Source organism: Henckelia pumila, chromosome 2 (genome assembly GCF_033568475.1).
Source record: "Henckelia pumila isolate YLH828 chromosome 2, ASM3356847v2, whole genome shotgun sequence".
Classification (NCBI taxonomy): domain Eukaryota; kingdom Viridiplantae; phylum Streptophyta; class Magnoliopsida; order Lamiales; family Gesneriaceae; genus Henckelia; species Henckelia pumila.
This window is the reverse complement of record NC_133121.1, coordinates 134,025,403-134,039,898: the sequence shown is the minus strand read 5'-3', so window position 1 is coordinate 134,039,898 and position 14,496 is coordinate 134,025,403. Positions and strand designations below refer to the sequence as shown.

Below are 14,496 nucleotides of genomic sequence, written 5' to 3'. Positions count from 1 at the left end.
TTTCGATTTGTTTGTATAAATTTGGATGTGTTAATTTATCATTTCTTGTCTTTTATACATTTTTTTTAATCATTATTCAACAAAATATTGGAAAAAAAATCTGCATATGAATGAGAAGGGGTGAAAGAATCTAATAATTTTTATATTTCCCAAGTATCAGGATTCAGTACGTGAACCCACTTTCTCCAAGTGGGTCTTCCCCTAGCTTGCAAGACGGCATTTCATTTCAAAGAAACTATCAATAATACATAGCAACACGTAATTTTGAGCGACAGCAGCTCAGTGCATATCTGTTGCATACTGGGAGAGACGAGAGTTGAGAATCAGATTACACTTCCTTTTTCCGAACTAGAACGTAGTAAATTCGACCGCAGTAGCGTGAAAGCACTTGCTCACGGCAGTATCCGTTCAGTCTTGAATTTAGGTCAGTGGTCATTCAATGGAGTCTCTGAAGCAAGTTTTCCACCCTGATTTTTTGTTGCGTTGGACTCAATGACTCCGTCTGCAAGATTGTGTTTGCAACAAGAATAACAATAGAAGGAGAGGTAGCATTCACCTACATAATAAAATATTCTTGAGCTAAGAGAAGGTAGGACTCAAATGTAAAAGAAGACACCATCAGGCAACAAAACATGTAGTAGTAGCTGGTAAAAATAAGCATACCCAAACACGACCATTCAAACCAACTGCAATCTCAAAGGCAAGTTTCTTCCCAAGCGTTTCAAGAACTGGGCACGTTGGAGATTTCAGCAACCTGAAATGGTGGTTAAGATAAAATTGAGTGAAGAAGCAAGAATCGTTCATTAATTGAATGTAAAGACACAAGTGGGGAAAAAGGCAACTATACATTCGAGATAATCCGGTTGATGATTCAAACATGAACCCATCTTTAAGGGGGCCATATTCTGCTGCTTTCCCACTGGCTATAGAACGCAAAAGAAAAAATAAGATTATTTACACACATAATTAGAAACGTACCTTTGCTCAAAACTTGCAAGCTCAAAATATAAGTTTGTGTATAAGCAGTCAAGAAAGGTAAAAATACCAACCATCCATGCACGATAACTCTGGGTTCATGCCAGTGTTTGCCTTGACAACACGGACATACAACAAAGTCCCCATCTGCAGACAATAAAAAGTTTCCGATGAGTAAGAATTACACTAATGTATTCAAACATTCAAACAAGGGCATATTATCATAGAATCATAACTATCGATGTGCACAGAACCACCAGCATATCTAAATATTTTTGCAAGAAAATAAAGTATGTAACATGATGCACAAAAATTTATGAGTGCAGAAAACCACTTGTTCATCACAAGCATGATCTCAGTACCTACAGAGTACAGATGATAAAGTGTTGAAGGAGTGCAAGATGGAATAACTGATTAAATGCCGTTTAGAGCTTTAAAAAGTGGACGAACATGTGCTACAATGGAAATCAAATCAAGGACGAGAAAATACACACACAGCATAAACTTACGTTGAACTTAGGAATGTTTCTCCTGGTTCCACCTTCAAAAGCAAGCACTGGCAAATATGCCACTGTTGGACCTTTTATATCCACGAGAAAATTCTGTCTCGAAAAAGAACAAAGATGGGTGAGCTCACAAAAAATAGTGATTAGCATATTTTCAAATTATATCAAGAATAAATAAATGAAGTCGGAATAATCTATTTTTCAAATATAAGCATACAAATAGAAATTGTTTCTACTCATAAACATAGAAACGGAACAAAGAAAGCCAACAAATGATTCCTTTCAAGCAAGTGGTACATTTTGGCTTTAGTTTGGGAGTTGGGATTTGGAAAGAAAAGAATGGGAAAAAAGAAAATTTTAAAACTTTAACTTTTTGGGAGATTTAATGGAAGGAAAAGAAAGAAAATGTGTTATATTAGAGTATTCCTTCCAAATGTGGGTGGAACTCTTCTCTTCTTTTCTTTTCTCTTCAAACTTCCAAACTAAGCTTGGAGAACTAAAACAACCACTAGACTTGCAAGTCTTATTTTAAATTATTCAAATAAGCATCAGTATGACGAAAGAATTTTAAACAGATAACGTACAGTTGGAAAGGGCTCTTCTTTAACTAGGAAGAATGCAGTAAATGGATGTCGGATGATTAGTGATTCTTAGACAAAAAATGATTACATCAAGCAAACCAACTATCAAGCTATAGTAAAGCTTCACCAATAGGGTTTTACCACACGGAGTCAAAACCAATAGAGGTGTTCTCTTGACTACTTTCATACTCAACTCCAAGCAATTGTTTGAAACAAAAGAAAGATAACTACAAGGACCAAATAGAATTATTAAGCCTTGGAAAAGGTGCCCAAAGTCATATAACACAAAATAAAGATCTATCAGTGAACAGAAATACTGTCTGAAATAGCAAGAATGACTTGATGCGATAGTCACCCTTCCAAAACATCAATGCTAAATCAAGAATACTTACATCAGCTTTTGTGTCAACCACTATTCCAAGAACATTATCCCCAACAATAGGTATGTACTGAAAAGAGCAAAATTTCACGTCAATAATGGATCCCTGGTCAGCAGATGTCACAAAGAAAACAATGCTCTTCACAAGAAATAACTGTCAAAAGTTAGAATTATTCAAATATTAAGTATCGACGTGACATAAAAAGAAAGAGATATCAACACGATAGAGATCGAAAGAAACATAAACATAAGCAGCGTAGCACATAGTTCTTCAGTGCGTTTTTATTTCAACAAGCAAGGTTCATAGAGAAAATAATCCAGATTTTGTAGTGAGTGACGACGTGATAATAAATACAACTGACCAGGAAGCAAAACGATCTCTCTGAAAGATCACTTTCTGGAAAATTAAAAGAGACCTAAGGTTCATAGTTCATAAAGGATTACTGTTTCGATTTCGGTTTCAGATACAGATCTTATCACAAAACGAAATGCATTCAATCTGCGTTTCAAAGTATAGAGATCTGCAAGAAAGAACCGTTTATTTTCCATGTCCAAAGTCTAATGCCTGATGCTCTACATGAAAAGAGAGGCATAAATATGACTTCACAATATACACGTGGAAGCACATAGGTCACCAGAACTTTACTCAAAATGCAGTTATACTAGTTTAGTGATCGAAAGAGAAACTCTACATAAAAGTAAATCGTGCATGTAACATTCTTAGAAAGTTAGTATCCAATTTTTTAAAACTTAATCTGGAATGAGCAGATAAGCTAGAAGAGGTTCACTCATCACAGTTCCTTTTCTCACTCATAAAAAGTAAATCGCATTAAACTCACCCGTTTATTGGAGCTCTCAATCCAATACTTATTTGGTTTTGAAAACCTTAGGATGCCTGCTTTCATAACAGAGATCACATCACCATCCTGAAAAATCAAGACCCATACAATCAACATCTCAAGGAAATAAAACTAACAATATGTAAGACAACTAACTAGCAAGTTGACAAAGTTATGAAAATGGGCATAGTCAGAAGGGTAATATATGAAAATGCAAATAGAGGATAAGTCAATGGGCTAAAATAGAATTAACTATCAAATAAACCCTAGTTGAAGAAGGAAACCTGACGGAGGCCACCACCGAGCTTGATAGTTTGATTTGTCAAATGGGAGAGATCCAACACCACATCCCCTGGAAACTAAATTTAAAAAAAAATGGAAGGGTTATACAAAATCAAGCAACAAAAACTAATTCATACGGATATACAACTGACTATGATGACATGTGAAATAAAAAAATAAGTATCTTATTGACTGTACTCACTACTTGTTGATCCACCAAGCTTGAGGAAGAACTTGACGATTTTGAATCCATTTATCTACGAATAAATCAATCATTCAATTATGCTATCGTGGATCCATGGTACCAAACACACCATTAGTGATAGAGTATCGTACCAGAGTTATGTTATTAACTAACAAGCGCTTTAAAACCATGTTTAATCAAATTAAAAACGCAGCCACAGAGATAAGTGTCAACTTAGTGAATAATCAGATGTTCTTACAACTTTGGATAGGTCTTTTGATTAAGTTGACACTTAAATTATGCTTAGTTGTCAGACTCTCAGCACAAATAGGATGTTTCAACAAAAATAAAAATAAAAAAATGGGAAAATAACCAATAAGAAAAATAAAGACGAGTATTATTGCTTATTATTATTAATTATTTAACACATAAATGGGTGAAGAGAAGAAGGAAATTCAAAGAGAAGAAGAAGAAGACACGGCAAAATGCATTCAGAGGGTAAAAAAAACCGCCCAAAAAAAAAAACAAAACAAAACAAACAAACAAACAAACGCAGGCTTGCCCTTAGAATTTACACAAGAGTGTGAAAGTTCAGAAGCAAACTAAAACACCAGCAAGTGATGTACAAAGAACACGGCGAAACATACATAACCGATTTTAAATGAGCGCCGGGTTAGGCTCCGCAGCAAACTTTTTGTATTAAAGAAAAACAGGACCAAATCTCTGTTCAATGATTCAATCCGAAAAAAATTGTTCAGCTGTTTCCTTTTTTCGATCCAACTCTAGTCTAGAATATATTTCATTGCTCCAACACATTCACCAAACCCAGTATCTTTACAAAATTATGGATATAGGTCATCGTTTTCAATCCGAAAGAACTGTTCACTGTAACAACAATGTATAATAATAAATAGAAACGAAAAATAGCTTAGTTTACAGTTTCCGTGCTGCTTCCGACCGACTGACCGCCGCCTCGCGTCGCCGCTCTTTCTTTTTGGTTTGTTTGTTTGATCGGGCCGCGCCGCTGCTTCTAGTTAAGAGGATTACCCAAACACTGTAAGCAGGCCCACCAGCCACAGAAAAAAGCCCAACCCCGGTTAGCCCGTTAGGATCTTTGTGTTTTCTAAGGTTTTCATTTACTTTCTTCTTCTCTCTCACATTTATTTATGCCTTTTTTTTTTTTTTTTTTTTTTAAAGATGGCTTTCATTTACTTTCGGGAAATGAAAGAGTAGAGATAATTTACGGGATGATTAGTAAAACAATTGGATATGTTATAGAGTGGTTATGGATAAATGAAAATATATTTATTTAATTGATTGAATTTATTATTGGAATTGTGATTTGAAATTCATAATTTTACCCGAAAATTACGTTTGAAGGAAAGAGATCGTAGGGTACATGAAAAAGTTTTTCCATTTTGATTTTTATTCATATAGACCACATATTATTTATTGTTACTGAAATTAATTAAGGACTAAAAATCACTTCAAAATCTAATTATTAACCGGCCTCGAGTTAAAGAAAATTTTTATCTTTTGCATGAGTAAGCGCGGAACTATAAATGCGGACAATACATAATTTTAAGAGGGATCATTTGTCTTCCTATTCTTCTATACAAGAATAGAGGTAGAGAAAGCTCCCTAAGAAAACACCTGCAGGTTAATTGAGATTAAGAGTTCTATCTCATATTAATCACCCCAAATAAACGATATATACATGCACGTGATTGTTACAGGAAACTCAGAATTCACAAGCAATTAACTTCATCACATCAACATTTTCTATTAAATATATATATATATATATATATATCATACATAAATATATACCCAATGACACCAAACACACCGCCGTAAGTGATTTAAGTATTAATTCGAGGAAATGTCACGCAAAACTTGATACCAGAGATCCATATACTATAGAAATCCCGATTATGTGCCAAAAAAAAAAGGTTATGTTAAGATAATACAATTAATTTTAAACCAGCGAAGGCAAGGAGATAGCACATCTGATGGTCCATGTAAAACCACTGAACATTCAAACATTGTGGCGAAATATGTTACGCACATCACAATGTATGTGTACTAACCTCTGAGGATATGTGAGGTACCTCTGAACACAAAAAACATGTCCCAAATAGGCACGAAAAAGGAACCAGAGCTCCAAACCATATCAAATTCTTGGATCCCAGGTGGTTTTAGTACTAAGGAAGTTATGGGGAATCACAAAATTCGATTCAAGAGTGACGAGGCAAAGACCCTTCGATCACAATCTGTACAGGCTCTGTAGATTCCACACTGCGAGTTGCTGCTAGCCGCCCTCTACTTGCCTCAGTTCCACCACTGTCTGTCTGAATGCCAGACAGAGAATTCTCCGAGCTGACAGTGCGAAGCAAGCTTTGGAACCTCAAAAGATAGTGCTGACTACGAGATTGGTTTCTCGAGTATCGAGTTGTTATCACGAGGTTGGAAGATGGTCTCTCTGAATCGGCCCGGATGCCAGATAATGAGGTTAGATCGAGGTTTGGAAAGACAGAACACCGGCATCTAGGACATTTCACATTTAGCCGAAGCCACTTGTCGATGCACTCCACGTGAAAATTGTGTGCACAAGGAAGACCCCGAACCTGCATCATGTCCAGTGAGGAAATTTGCGCAAGTACTCATAGAATATCATACCCGTCTCGTATTAACAGCAATACTTCCAGGGAAGAGAAGTTCTAATTTTCATGCTTGACTGGAATAGAATTGAATAATGTAGAATCAAGCATATCAAAAACTAAGTTTGATGGCAATTCGGATCTTTTAAATTGTACAATAGATGAAACATACATGTTGGTTTCAATTGATGTATCATATAGGTAATCACACGTGACACTAGATTGAATTGTTGCTCCGAACATATTACATGGCGGCAAAATAATCACAAGATAACAGAATCTTAACAGCTAGCATATCGCTAAAGTATAGTGAGAGCAATATATACTGTGATATCAGCTATGGTCGCTCAGAATATTAGGTTGATTGAACATAGATAAACTCACCTCATCCCCCACATGAAACTCTTCCAAACAAATAGGACACTCGCTGCAATCTGTAGGAACTGCCTTCAGCCTAAACTTCGGAAGTTCTTGAATAAGAGCCTCCACAGCTTCTTTCTAAATGTTGAAACAAATATCACCAAATTACAAAGAAAGCTAATAACACGAAGGGAATGAAAGAATAAAGTTCCATAGTAGTACTTTGAGAAGAAAGAAGCTAAATTTTGAATGCTTTAAAATATTTGCTTCAAATCAAACTCAAGAGAGAGATTAAATCACAGAACATTGAGACAGGCATGTTTCAAGATACAGCAACTGATATAGTTGGCAAGAAAAATAAACCAAATAATTGGGTCGAGATCTCGCTCTTAAGTTTTTTAAGTCAAACACTTTAATAACCTGAGCCGGGGTCAAGTATGGTCCAGGTTGGTATGCAGCGGCATCTTGGCCCATCCCTCTCATTTCTTGGCCTGCAGCCTCGAGTGCCCAATCTGGCACTCGAATCATGTCGATCAAAACCTGACGTAAGAGTATAAGTTTCAACATGTCAAATAGCATGAAAAATAAAATAATGGTTTATCATGTAAAGAAGACTTTGCTTGCCCAAGCTTGTTTTGAGCATCTTATAAGTTACAAAAGCTTATAGATATTTAGCAACTTATAAACTTATCTTATTTTAAAATTAATTTCTAAAGGAGTTTGAATAAAATAAGTTTTCGTAGAAAGAAAAAATCAAGAAGGGAGAGAAAACAATCAAATAATCAAATGGCATAAAAAAGTGAATAAAATGGATCTGAGAATAGTTTAGAATATAAGAATAAATATTGAGACTATTTTGAGTACAACTTATCACGAGATCTTAAACATAAACCGGCATTATTAGTTTTTCTTTCGAAAGATCTTATAGGATCATAACAGCTTATTATATAAAATCCTTTTTAAAATTTTTTTTATGATTTTATCAAACACTTTCAAACAACTTATAAGTTGTGAAACATCTTATAAGCTGTTCAAAATAGCTTAAAGGGTTAGCCAAATAGTCTCGAAGAAAGAGCTACATACACCATGTGAACAGAGATATAATGCCTCATTAAGCTAAGAAGAAAGTTCAGAATCAAGATCAGTTAAGTTAAGCTACAAAGCCTACAATAAGAAAGACAAATAGCAACATCTGTGAAAATCCTTGACCATAACTCTGACGTGGTTTTATCACATAGTGTCTTCCCTTTTACAAGAGAAATGAAATGATAAAACAAAAAATCAGATATGGCTGTTAGCATGCTTGATTGGAAGGATGGAGATCGAAATTTCAGGTCATAGGTCAGCAAGGAGGGAATAATAATAGCATTACTGCACAGAGTAAGTTACAGATTACTCTCACTTAAACAAGAAAATTATCAGAAGATTATATGACATTGATTGCCTAACTTAAAGAAGGAAAGACCTTTAAAAGTTCAAATTTATGACGTTCAGCTACATATAGAAAAGTTGAGAACATACTAGCAAAACTTTTAATAAAAACTTTGTTATCCTTTCCTAGCATGTTATATGACGAAGCATTCAATTAGATACATTCCACGGGTTAATTTCCTTTGGATCGTGCAATCTTTAATGTGGGGTCCCCAAGTATATTAATGTGTGGGTCATATTTTGTCGCAAGTACTCCAACGGTAAATGATCGTGGAGTTTATCTCATCACACATGGCGTTGAATATCCTTAAATGGCAATGCAAATTAAAAGTATCATGATTTATCATAAACAGTTCCAAGAGCTTACTCCATATTCCGAAACAGAGATTCCTTGTTGAGCACGCAACATAAGTGTTCTTCTTCTAGTCAACCACTGGAATAAATGACGAAAAAGAACAGAAGATAAGTTGAAGAAAACCGATGAAAACTTTCGGGGGTACAAAACATTGCGCAAAACCTTAACTGACCATTCCTATACAGATACCGGCAATGCACATAAGTCCACAATAACTGAACAACAGCCAAATAAGGAAACCCCACTTCTGACCTTCTTCAGGCAGCTGTAAACGGTTCAGAAGTCATTTCTATTTCTGGCATGAGGTATACTATCCATTAGTTCGTACCCAGAAGAGGAAATCAAAACAGCTTACACAATCTCTTGAGCTAGTGAACCATACGGTACCAATGATGGTCCAAGCCCACAAGAAGGGATATAGAAGCAAAGCAAGATTGGACAGTACAACAATCCTTCCACAAAAACGTGCATATCTCTGTTGCCAACCAAGATCCCTATGGCCATGACAAATGCCACAAAAAGAACAAGGCCGCTAGTTACAACTTGAAGGAATTAACTTAAAGAAAAAGAAAGGTGAGAGGTAAGTGAATCCGAAGTTGTAAGTCAACGTCACATCCGACAAATGATTAAAACTGTACAAATTTTTGGCTTAACACAACTTGCTAATAGGAGATTTTAATAAAAGCATGGTTCTTTTTTAAGGCTAGCAAAATGATGAGAGAACTATTATGCAAGGAACGCAGGGCATAATATAGAGATTCATAATACCTGTATACCATGACTACTAATAAAATTAGAATCTCAAGATTGAACGAGGAAAAGAAGGCCTTACAATCCCATCCCAGCAGCCAGCCCGTTATCTACAAACATCAAGAGCCGAAAAACAAACACTACTGTATAGTCTACCTGATAAAGAGAGGAAAAACACACATACATTTCAAGTTATAACCTCGAGATCTCATCAAGACAAGGTGACATCTCCACAAATTTACTGAAAGCATAAAGATCACTTACCACAATCCATATGTGCAATGGATGGATACATAAGTGATATCTCTTCCAATTGATTGCCACAATAATTCTAATGAAACAGTAAAGGAACAGTACAATACCCACGGAGCAATTTTAAAACACTAGATTTTCATACTCTGATTAACATAAAACGACTGAAATAAGAAAACAAAGTGTTAATACATTCGAATCCAAGATTTAACATGAACCGAACTCTTGAAGAGTCAGTGAAAGGATACACACTTGTTGCAAGCATAGACATGAAGAATCCATCGTACCTGCAACAAACCCTCCTCAGCGTAAATGCCCACATTTCATTAAAGAAAAACAAGTTCGTAAAGGACTTTGATTTCCGATTCTTCATTTTTTGTTTCTTTTTTCATTTTTTTGTGAAGGATTTCCGCATTTAACAGAAGAAGATATTTGAACTTCGTTACTCGTGAAACTCGAAAGGCACTCAAAAGTACTCACCACTTGAAATCGATGCCTCGGACTGCCATTGAAAAAATCTTAGCTCTAAACACAAGATTTGATTCTCATCACGTTAACATTAGCACAGAATTCGGGTTGCGTTCCACTGGTAGTACAAATTTTTTCGTTAAAAAAATAACAATAGAAAAGACAGATTTTGGGCTGAGAGAGGAATAGTAAAGACAACATCCGAAATGGGGAAGAAGAGAAAGAAGAAAATGAGTAAAGTTGTGCAGGATTTGAAGCAACCTGGCAAAAGCAGAGAGAAGCTGGATTCCTTTGATTCCTTCTTTGTTTATAAAGGTGGAAGAGAATTGAAGGAAATAAAAGTATAGAAAGAGAAATGGAGGTCAACAAAAGTCTCACTTACGGGTCAGACGATGGTGTAGGTGACTACTTAAGGGGTGACCCCATTCGAAGGGTCCCACACTGAGCCGCCCCAAGCCCCGGCGTAAAGGGAGGTAAATTAGGGTTATGTCTGGCCAGGTAAGTACCAAGGAAGAGGAAAGCTCGCAAGCGCGATAAACAAGGCCAAATACACCTTTTACGGGATTCGAACACTCGTCACCTTCTTTTTCATCAAGGCCTTTGCCAGTTCAGTTGTGTCCCTGGAGACGTGTAGGTGACTACTTAAATTTCTATACAACGTGGTTCAAAAAAAAACAAAAAAAACAAAAAAAAAATCTATACGTCGTCTTTTATTAGGTTATTTTGAAACAGACGGTTTGTTTAGTACAATTTGTGATTTGAATAACGCTAAAATACAACTAATATATCGTACAACGATATTTACAACAATTATCTTGTGATATTTTGCTATTATTTCGTGATATTTTGATATTATATCGTGAGATTTTGCATTCAATAAACGATGAAATTTGATAAATTAAATTTTTGTATTGAATTTTATGTGAGATAAAAATTGTTGTACAAATTTCGTGCTACATCTAGCATTGTCCGTAGATCTCTACTCTAAGGCTTCGTTTGGACAACAACTTCAAAAACGTTTTTATAAAATGATTTCTTAAAAAAAATTTATAAAATATTTTCAAAATTGTTTTGAAATAAATATGTGTTTGAACAATTAAATAAATAAAACAGTCACCATTACCAACTTCACAATGTCGTTCGTGTAAACTTAATAAATTTGACCGAAAAAACTGTGATAAACAATAAAATAATAAAAATAAATTTAAAAAACCAAAACGAAACAAAAAACGAAAACGACACTGTACTTATTTTAGGAGAAGAGTGTGTCACAAGACTTTCTCTTAAGTAATGATTTTTTTCACTCACTTTGTATTTTGTTGAAATTTGTATGTTTGAGAAAATAAAATATGTATTTCCATGAAACACAAATGTCGATAAATGTGATTTGTGATTAAAAAACACACACACACATACATATATATATATATATATTTGATTATAATTAATAGTCAATTTTTTTGTTTTTAGTTCTATAATAATGATCGAAAGCTAATATTTTTAGCCCCTTTGGGTCAATAATTGGGACCTCATAATCATTAGCCAATAAGATTTTTTTCTCGTACATTTTTTCGTCCATAGTTCTATATTCTGGTGTCTAGAGAAACCACACCAATCTATCCCGAAATTGGTGGTTCTAAAACTCAATTGGAGTGAGGTCTTGCTGAAAAATAGTTGGATTCTAAGATGATAAAAAGCTTAACACCTTAAAAAATTATTTTTTAAATGAAAAAAATAAGAAGGTCGTATTGTTCAAAACCCCAATTATGACATGTTTCTCTGTCACTACACACTTCACGCATGTTATATGGAGTATTACTCTTATGATGTTTTAATACAAGATTCTTTAATTTTGAAATCAGATAATTAATTGATTATATTGTATGAAAATATTTGGAGAATAACATTCCAATCGTAGCACGGAACATTTGCTTCTCCATCTACTTTATGTAGAGTAAATTAAATGAGGGAAAATGACAGCGAGTCCTACCTAATGGTAATAAGCATGCTAATGTCTAGGCTGTCAGGATTAGTGGCTTTTGTTTAGAGAAAAAAATATATCTTAATTTTCAAATCATAAATCGAAATAAATTGTTTGTTTTTAGTTTAGCTTAAGAAAACAAAAAAAAATTACGATCTTTCGACTTTCAAATCATAAAGTCAAACAAATTTTTCATTTTTATTCTTGAATTCTTTATATGTATCCATAATTCTTTGCGAAATTGATATTAAAAACCGCTGTTTGAAAACTATAAGTTATAATTTATTGAAAACAATTATTGAAAAGTAGCATACTTTTACCATTTTTAAAAAATTTATAATTTTTTATTTCTTTTTGTTATTTGTAAGAATATGGGTTATGTATAATGCACCATGACGTCAAAATGATAACTTTAGATCACTCGTTTATTATAAGTATAACTGGGAGGTTAATGCTTTTGTCGAAAAGTTATTAACCAGAGGAATGAAATTATGCAGTGTAACATCTTGGTGCGGATCGTGGTCTAGACGATATTATGATTATGAAAATTCGATCTCGATTGATAACTCCAGAATTTTTATCACTGTGACACACGAAAAGATCGGCAAGCAAAGCAGCTCTTCATTTAGCGAATGAATCTATTAAGTCGGACACTAATGTAGAATGGTTTAACTGTACGTTTTCATATTCTTTTAAGAGTATTGTACTTTCGAACTCTTTGAAGATGAATTGATAGAATATGTGATTAATTATCTCGAAAATAAAATCCCTCTATTTATTTTCACAATTCCCTCCTTTTCTTCCTTCTCAAACACACATACATTTTACACATACATGTTAATATTAATATATATATTTAAAAAAAAACCCAACCCTTGGCCCCACTCTTGTCGCCTTTCAATCTTCACTCTTATTGGATCACCCATAAAAAAAATATATTATTTTTTATTGTAAATGTAAACAGGGCTTATCTATGTCACTAGAAATCTACTCCATATATATACATGATTGTGCGGGATAATTCGTCGTAAGAAGCAAATACTTTGCAGTCTGTTTTACGTAACTATTGTACTTTTAATTTTTAAATGTAAAAGCAACCACATTAGGTTCTCTAAAATCCAATTTTACCTTAAATTTTAGATTTTACATGCAAAAACTTCTACATCAGCAACCTTACACATTCCTTAAATTTACATTTTATGAACAATATATCTTCAAATTTAGGAATGAAATATCTTCTCAAAATAATAAAATATTATTTTTCTCTTACCCTCATTAAACCTCTCATTCTCATTATATTATAATAATAAAATATTACAGTGGGAAAAAATAAAACAAATTATTATATGATAAAAAATGATTATGTAATAAAAAATATTATATAGTAAATCTCTTCCCCAATTTTTTTTTATAAAAAAATATATACTATTTGATCAAGGAACACATGCTACAACCCATTGTATAGTATTTTTCGTTCACAAGGCTTGTTTGATTTTTTTAAAAATATATATAAACATCTTGATCGAAAAACAAATGTTACAACTCAATGTAGTATGTGTTTTTTCGTTCACGAGGCTTGTTCAATTTTTAAAAAATATATATATAGACATTTTGATCGAAAAACACATGCTATAACACATTGTCGCATGTGTTTTTTTCCGTTCTCAAGGCATGTTCAATTCTTTTTAAAAAAAATAGACCTTTTGATCGAAAAACAAATGCTACAAGTCAGTACAAATATAATAATAAAAAAACGTGGAGGATAGAGAAAAAATAATTAAAAAATAAACATATGTTATGTTGGTCCCAGGTGCGGCATTACGAGATAGAAACTATGGAAATTGAAGAATAAAATAGACACCAAGATTTATGTGGAAAACCCCTAAAAATTATTAGGGTAAAAACCACGGGCAAGACTTAAAGATTCCACTATAATATTTGGAGAATTACAATATCTCTCTGTGTTTCCAAAGAGACACACACTCTTTTAATACAGGAGAAAACCTATCTCACAAATATATAGAAATAACTAGGAAGAGAAAAAATGCACTCAAGAACAGAAGAATGTTTGAGGCTGAGGGATACTGGTAAATGCTAAGAATGCATCTATTTATAGATGCAAATCATCGTCTGAACCCTCGATGTGAACATGCAAAGCAAATTCACAATTGAATTTGTTTTGCATGCATTTAATGCATTCATCATTCAACGGGCCACCAAAGAAGACTTTTCTTCGGACATTTGCCGACATTTTTTCTACTTGGAGATTTGATTGAGAATCAAGCACATCTCCACACATCCTTTCAATCTTGTCATTTCCACTGTTTACGTTTCTCCTAGGCCACTTGAGGGTCTACACCACTCAAACTTCTCTGTGCTCACTGGCTTGGTCAGAAAATCGGCTATGTTATCCTTAGTATGGATCTTCTGCATATCCACACTTTCTTCCTCTACTACTTCCCGTACAAAATGAAATTGAACTCCAATGTATTT

General features: G+C 33.9%; 2 protein-coding genes across 5 annotated transcripts; both read right to left on the bottom strand.

Annotated features, from left to right (window-relative positions):
- Positions 1–114: 114 nt before the first annotated feature.
- LOC140883291 (uncharacterized) lies at positions 115–4,858 on the bottom strand. 2 transcript variants are annotated; one of them, XM_073289710.1, is made up of 10 exons: positions 4,684–4,858; positions 3,765–3,819; positions 3,565–3,639; positions 3,281–3,367; positions 2,455–2,511; positions 1,485–1,577; positions 1,050–1,122; positions 848–923; positions 664–754; positions 115–556 (listed from the first exon to the last, which is right to left on the bottom strand). In XM_073289710.1, exons 2-10 carry the CDS (start codon positions 3,813–3,815, stop codon positions 437–439), a joined length of 723 nt encoding a protein of 240 aa, XP_073145811.1. In that variant the 5' UTR covers positions 3,816–3,819; positions 4,684–4,858; the 3' UTR covers positions 115–436. The 2 variants fall into 2 exon arrangements, with proteins under 2 accessions (XP_073145811.1, XP_073145812.1); XM_073289711.1 differs by lacking the exon at positions 4,684–4,858 and adding an exon at positions 4,394–4,632.
- A 785-nt stretch (positions 4,859–5,643) lies between these two features.
- On the bottom strand, positions 5,644–10,400 carry LOC140882083 (E3 ubiquitin-protein ligase SIS3-like). 3 transcript variants are annotated; one of them, XM_073287829.1, is made up of 11 exons: positions 10,284–10,400; positions 10,035–10,140; positions 9,803–9,841; positions 9,567–9,633; positions 9,385–9,458; positions 8,908–9,046; positions 8,725–8,817; positions 8,565–8,630; positions 7,187–7,306; positions 6,791–6,904; positions 5,644–6,373 (listed from the first exon to the last, which is right to left on the bottom strand). In XM_073287829.1, exons 2-11 carry the CDS (start codon positions 10,061–10,063, stop codon positions 5,984–5,986), a joined length of 1,131 nt encoding a protein of 376 aa, XP_073143930.1. In that variant the 5' UTR covers positions 10,064–10,140; positions 10,284–10,400; the 3' UTR covers positions 5,644–5,983. The 3 variants fall into 3 exon arrangements, with proteins under 3 accessions (XP_073143930.1, XP_073143929.1, XP_073143931.1); XM_073287828.1 differs by having other exon boundaries at positions 10,035–10,334; XM_073287830.1 differs by lacking the exons at positions 9,803–9,841; positions 10,035–10,140; positions 10,284–10,400 and having other exon boundaries at positions 9,321–9,458.
- Positions 10,401–14,496: the final 4,096 nt, after the last annotated feature.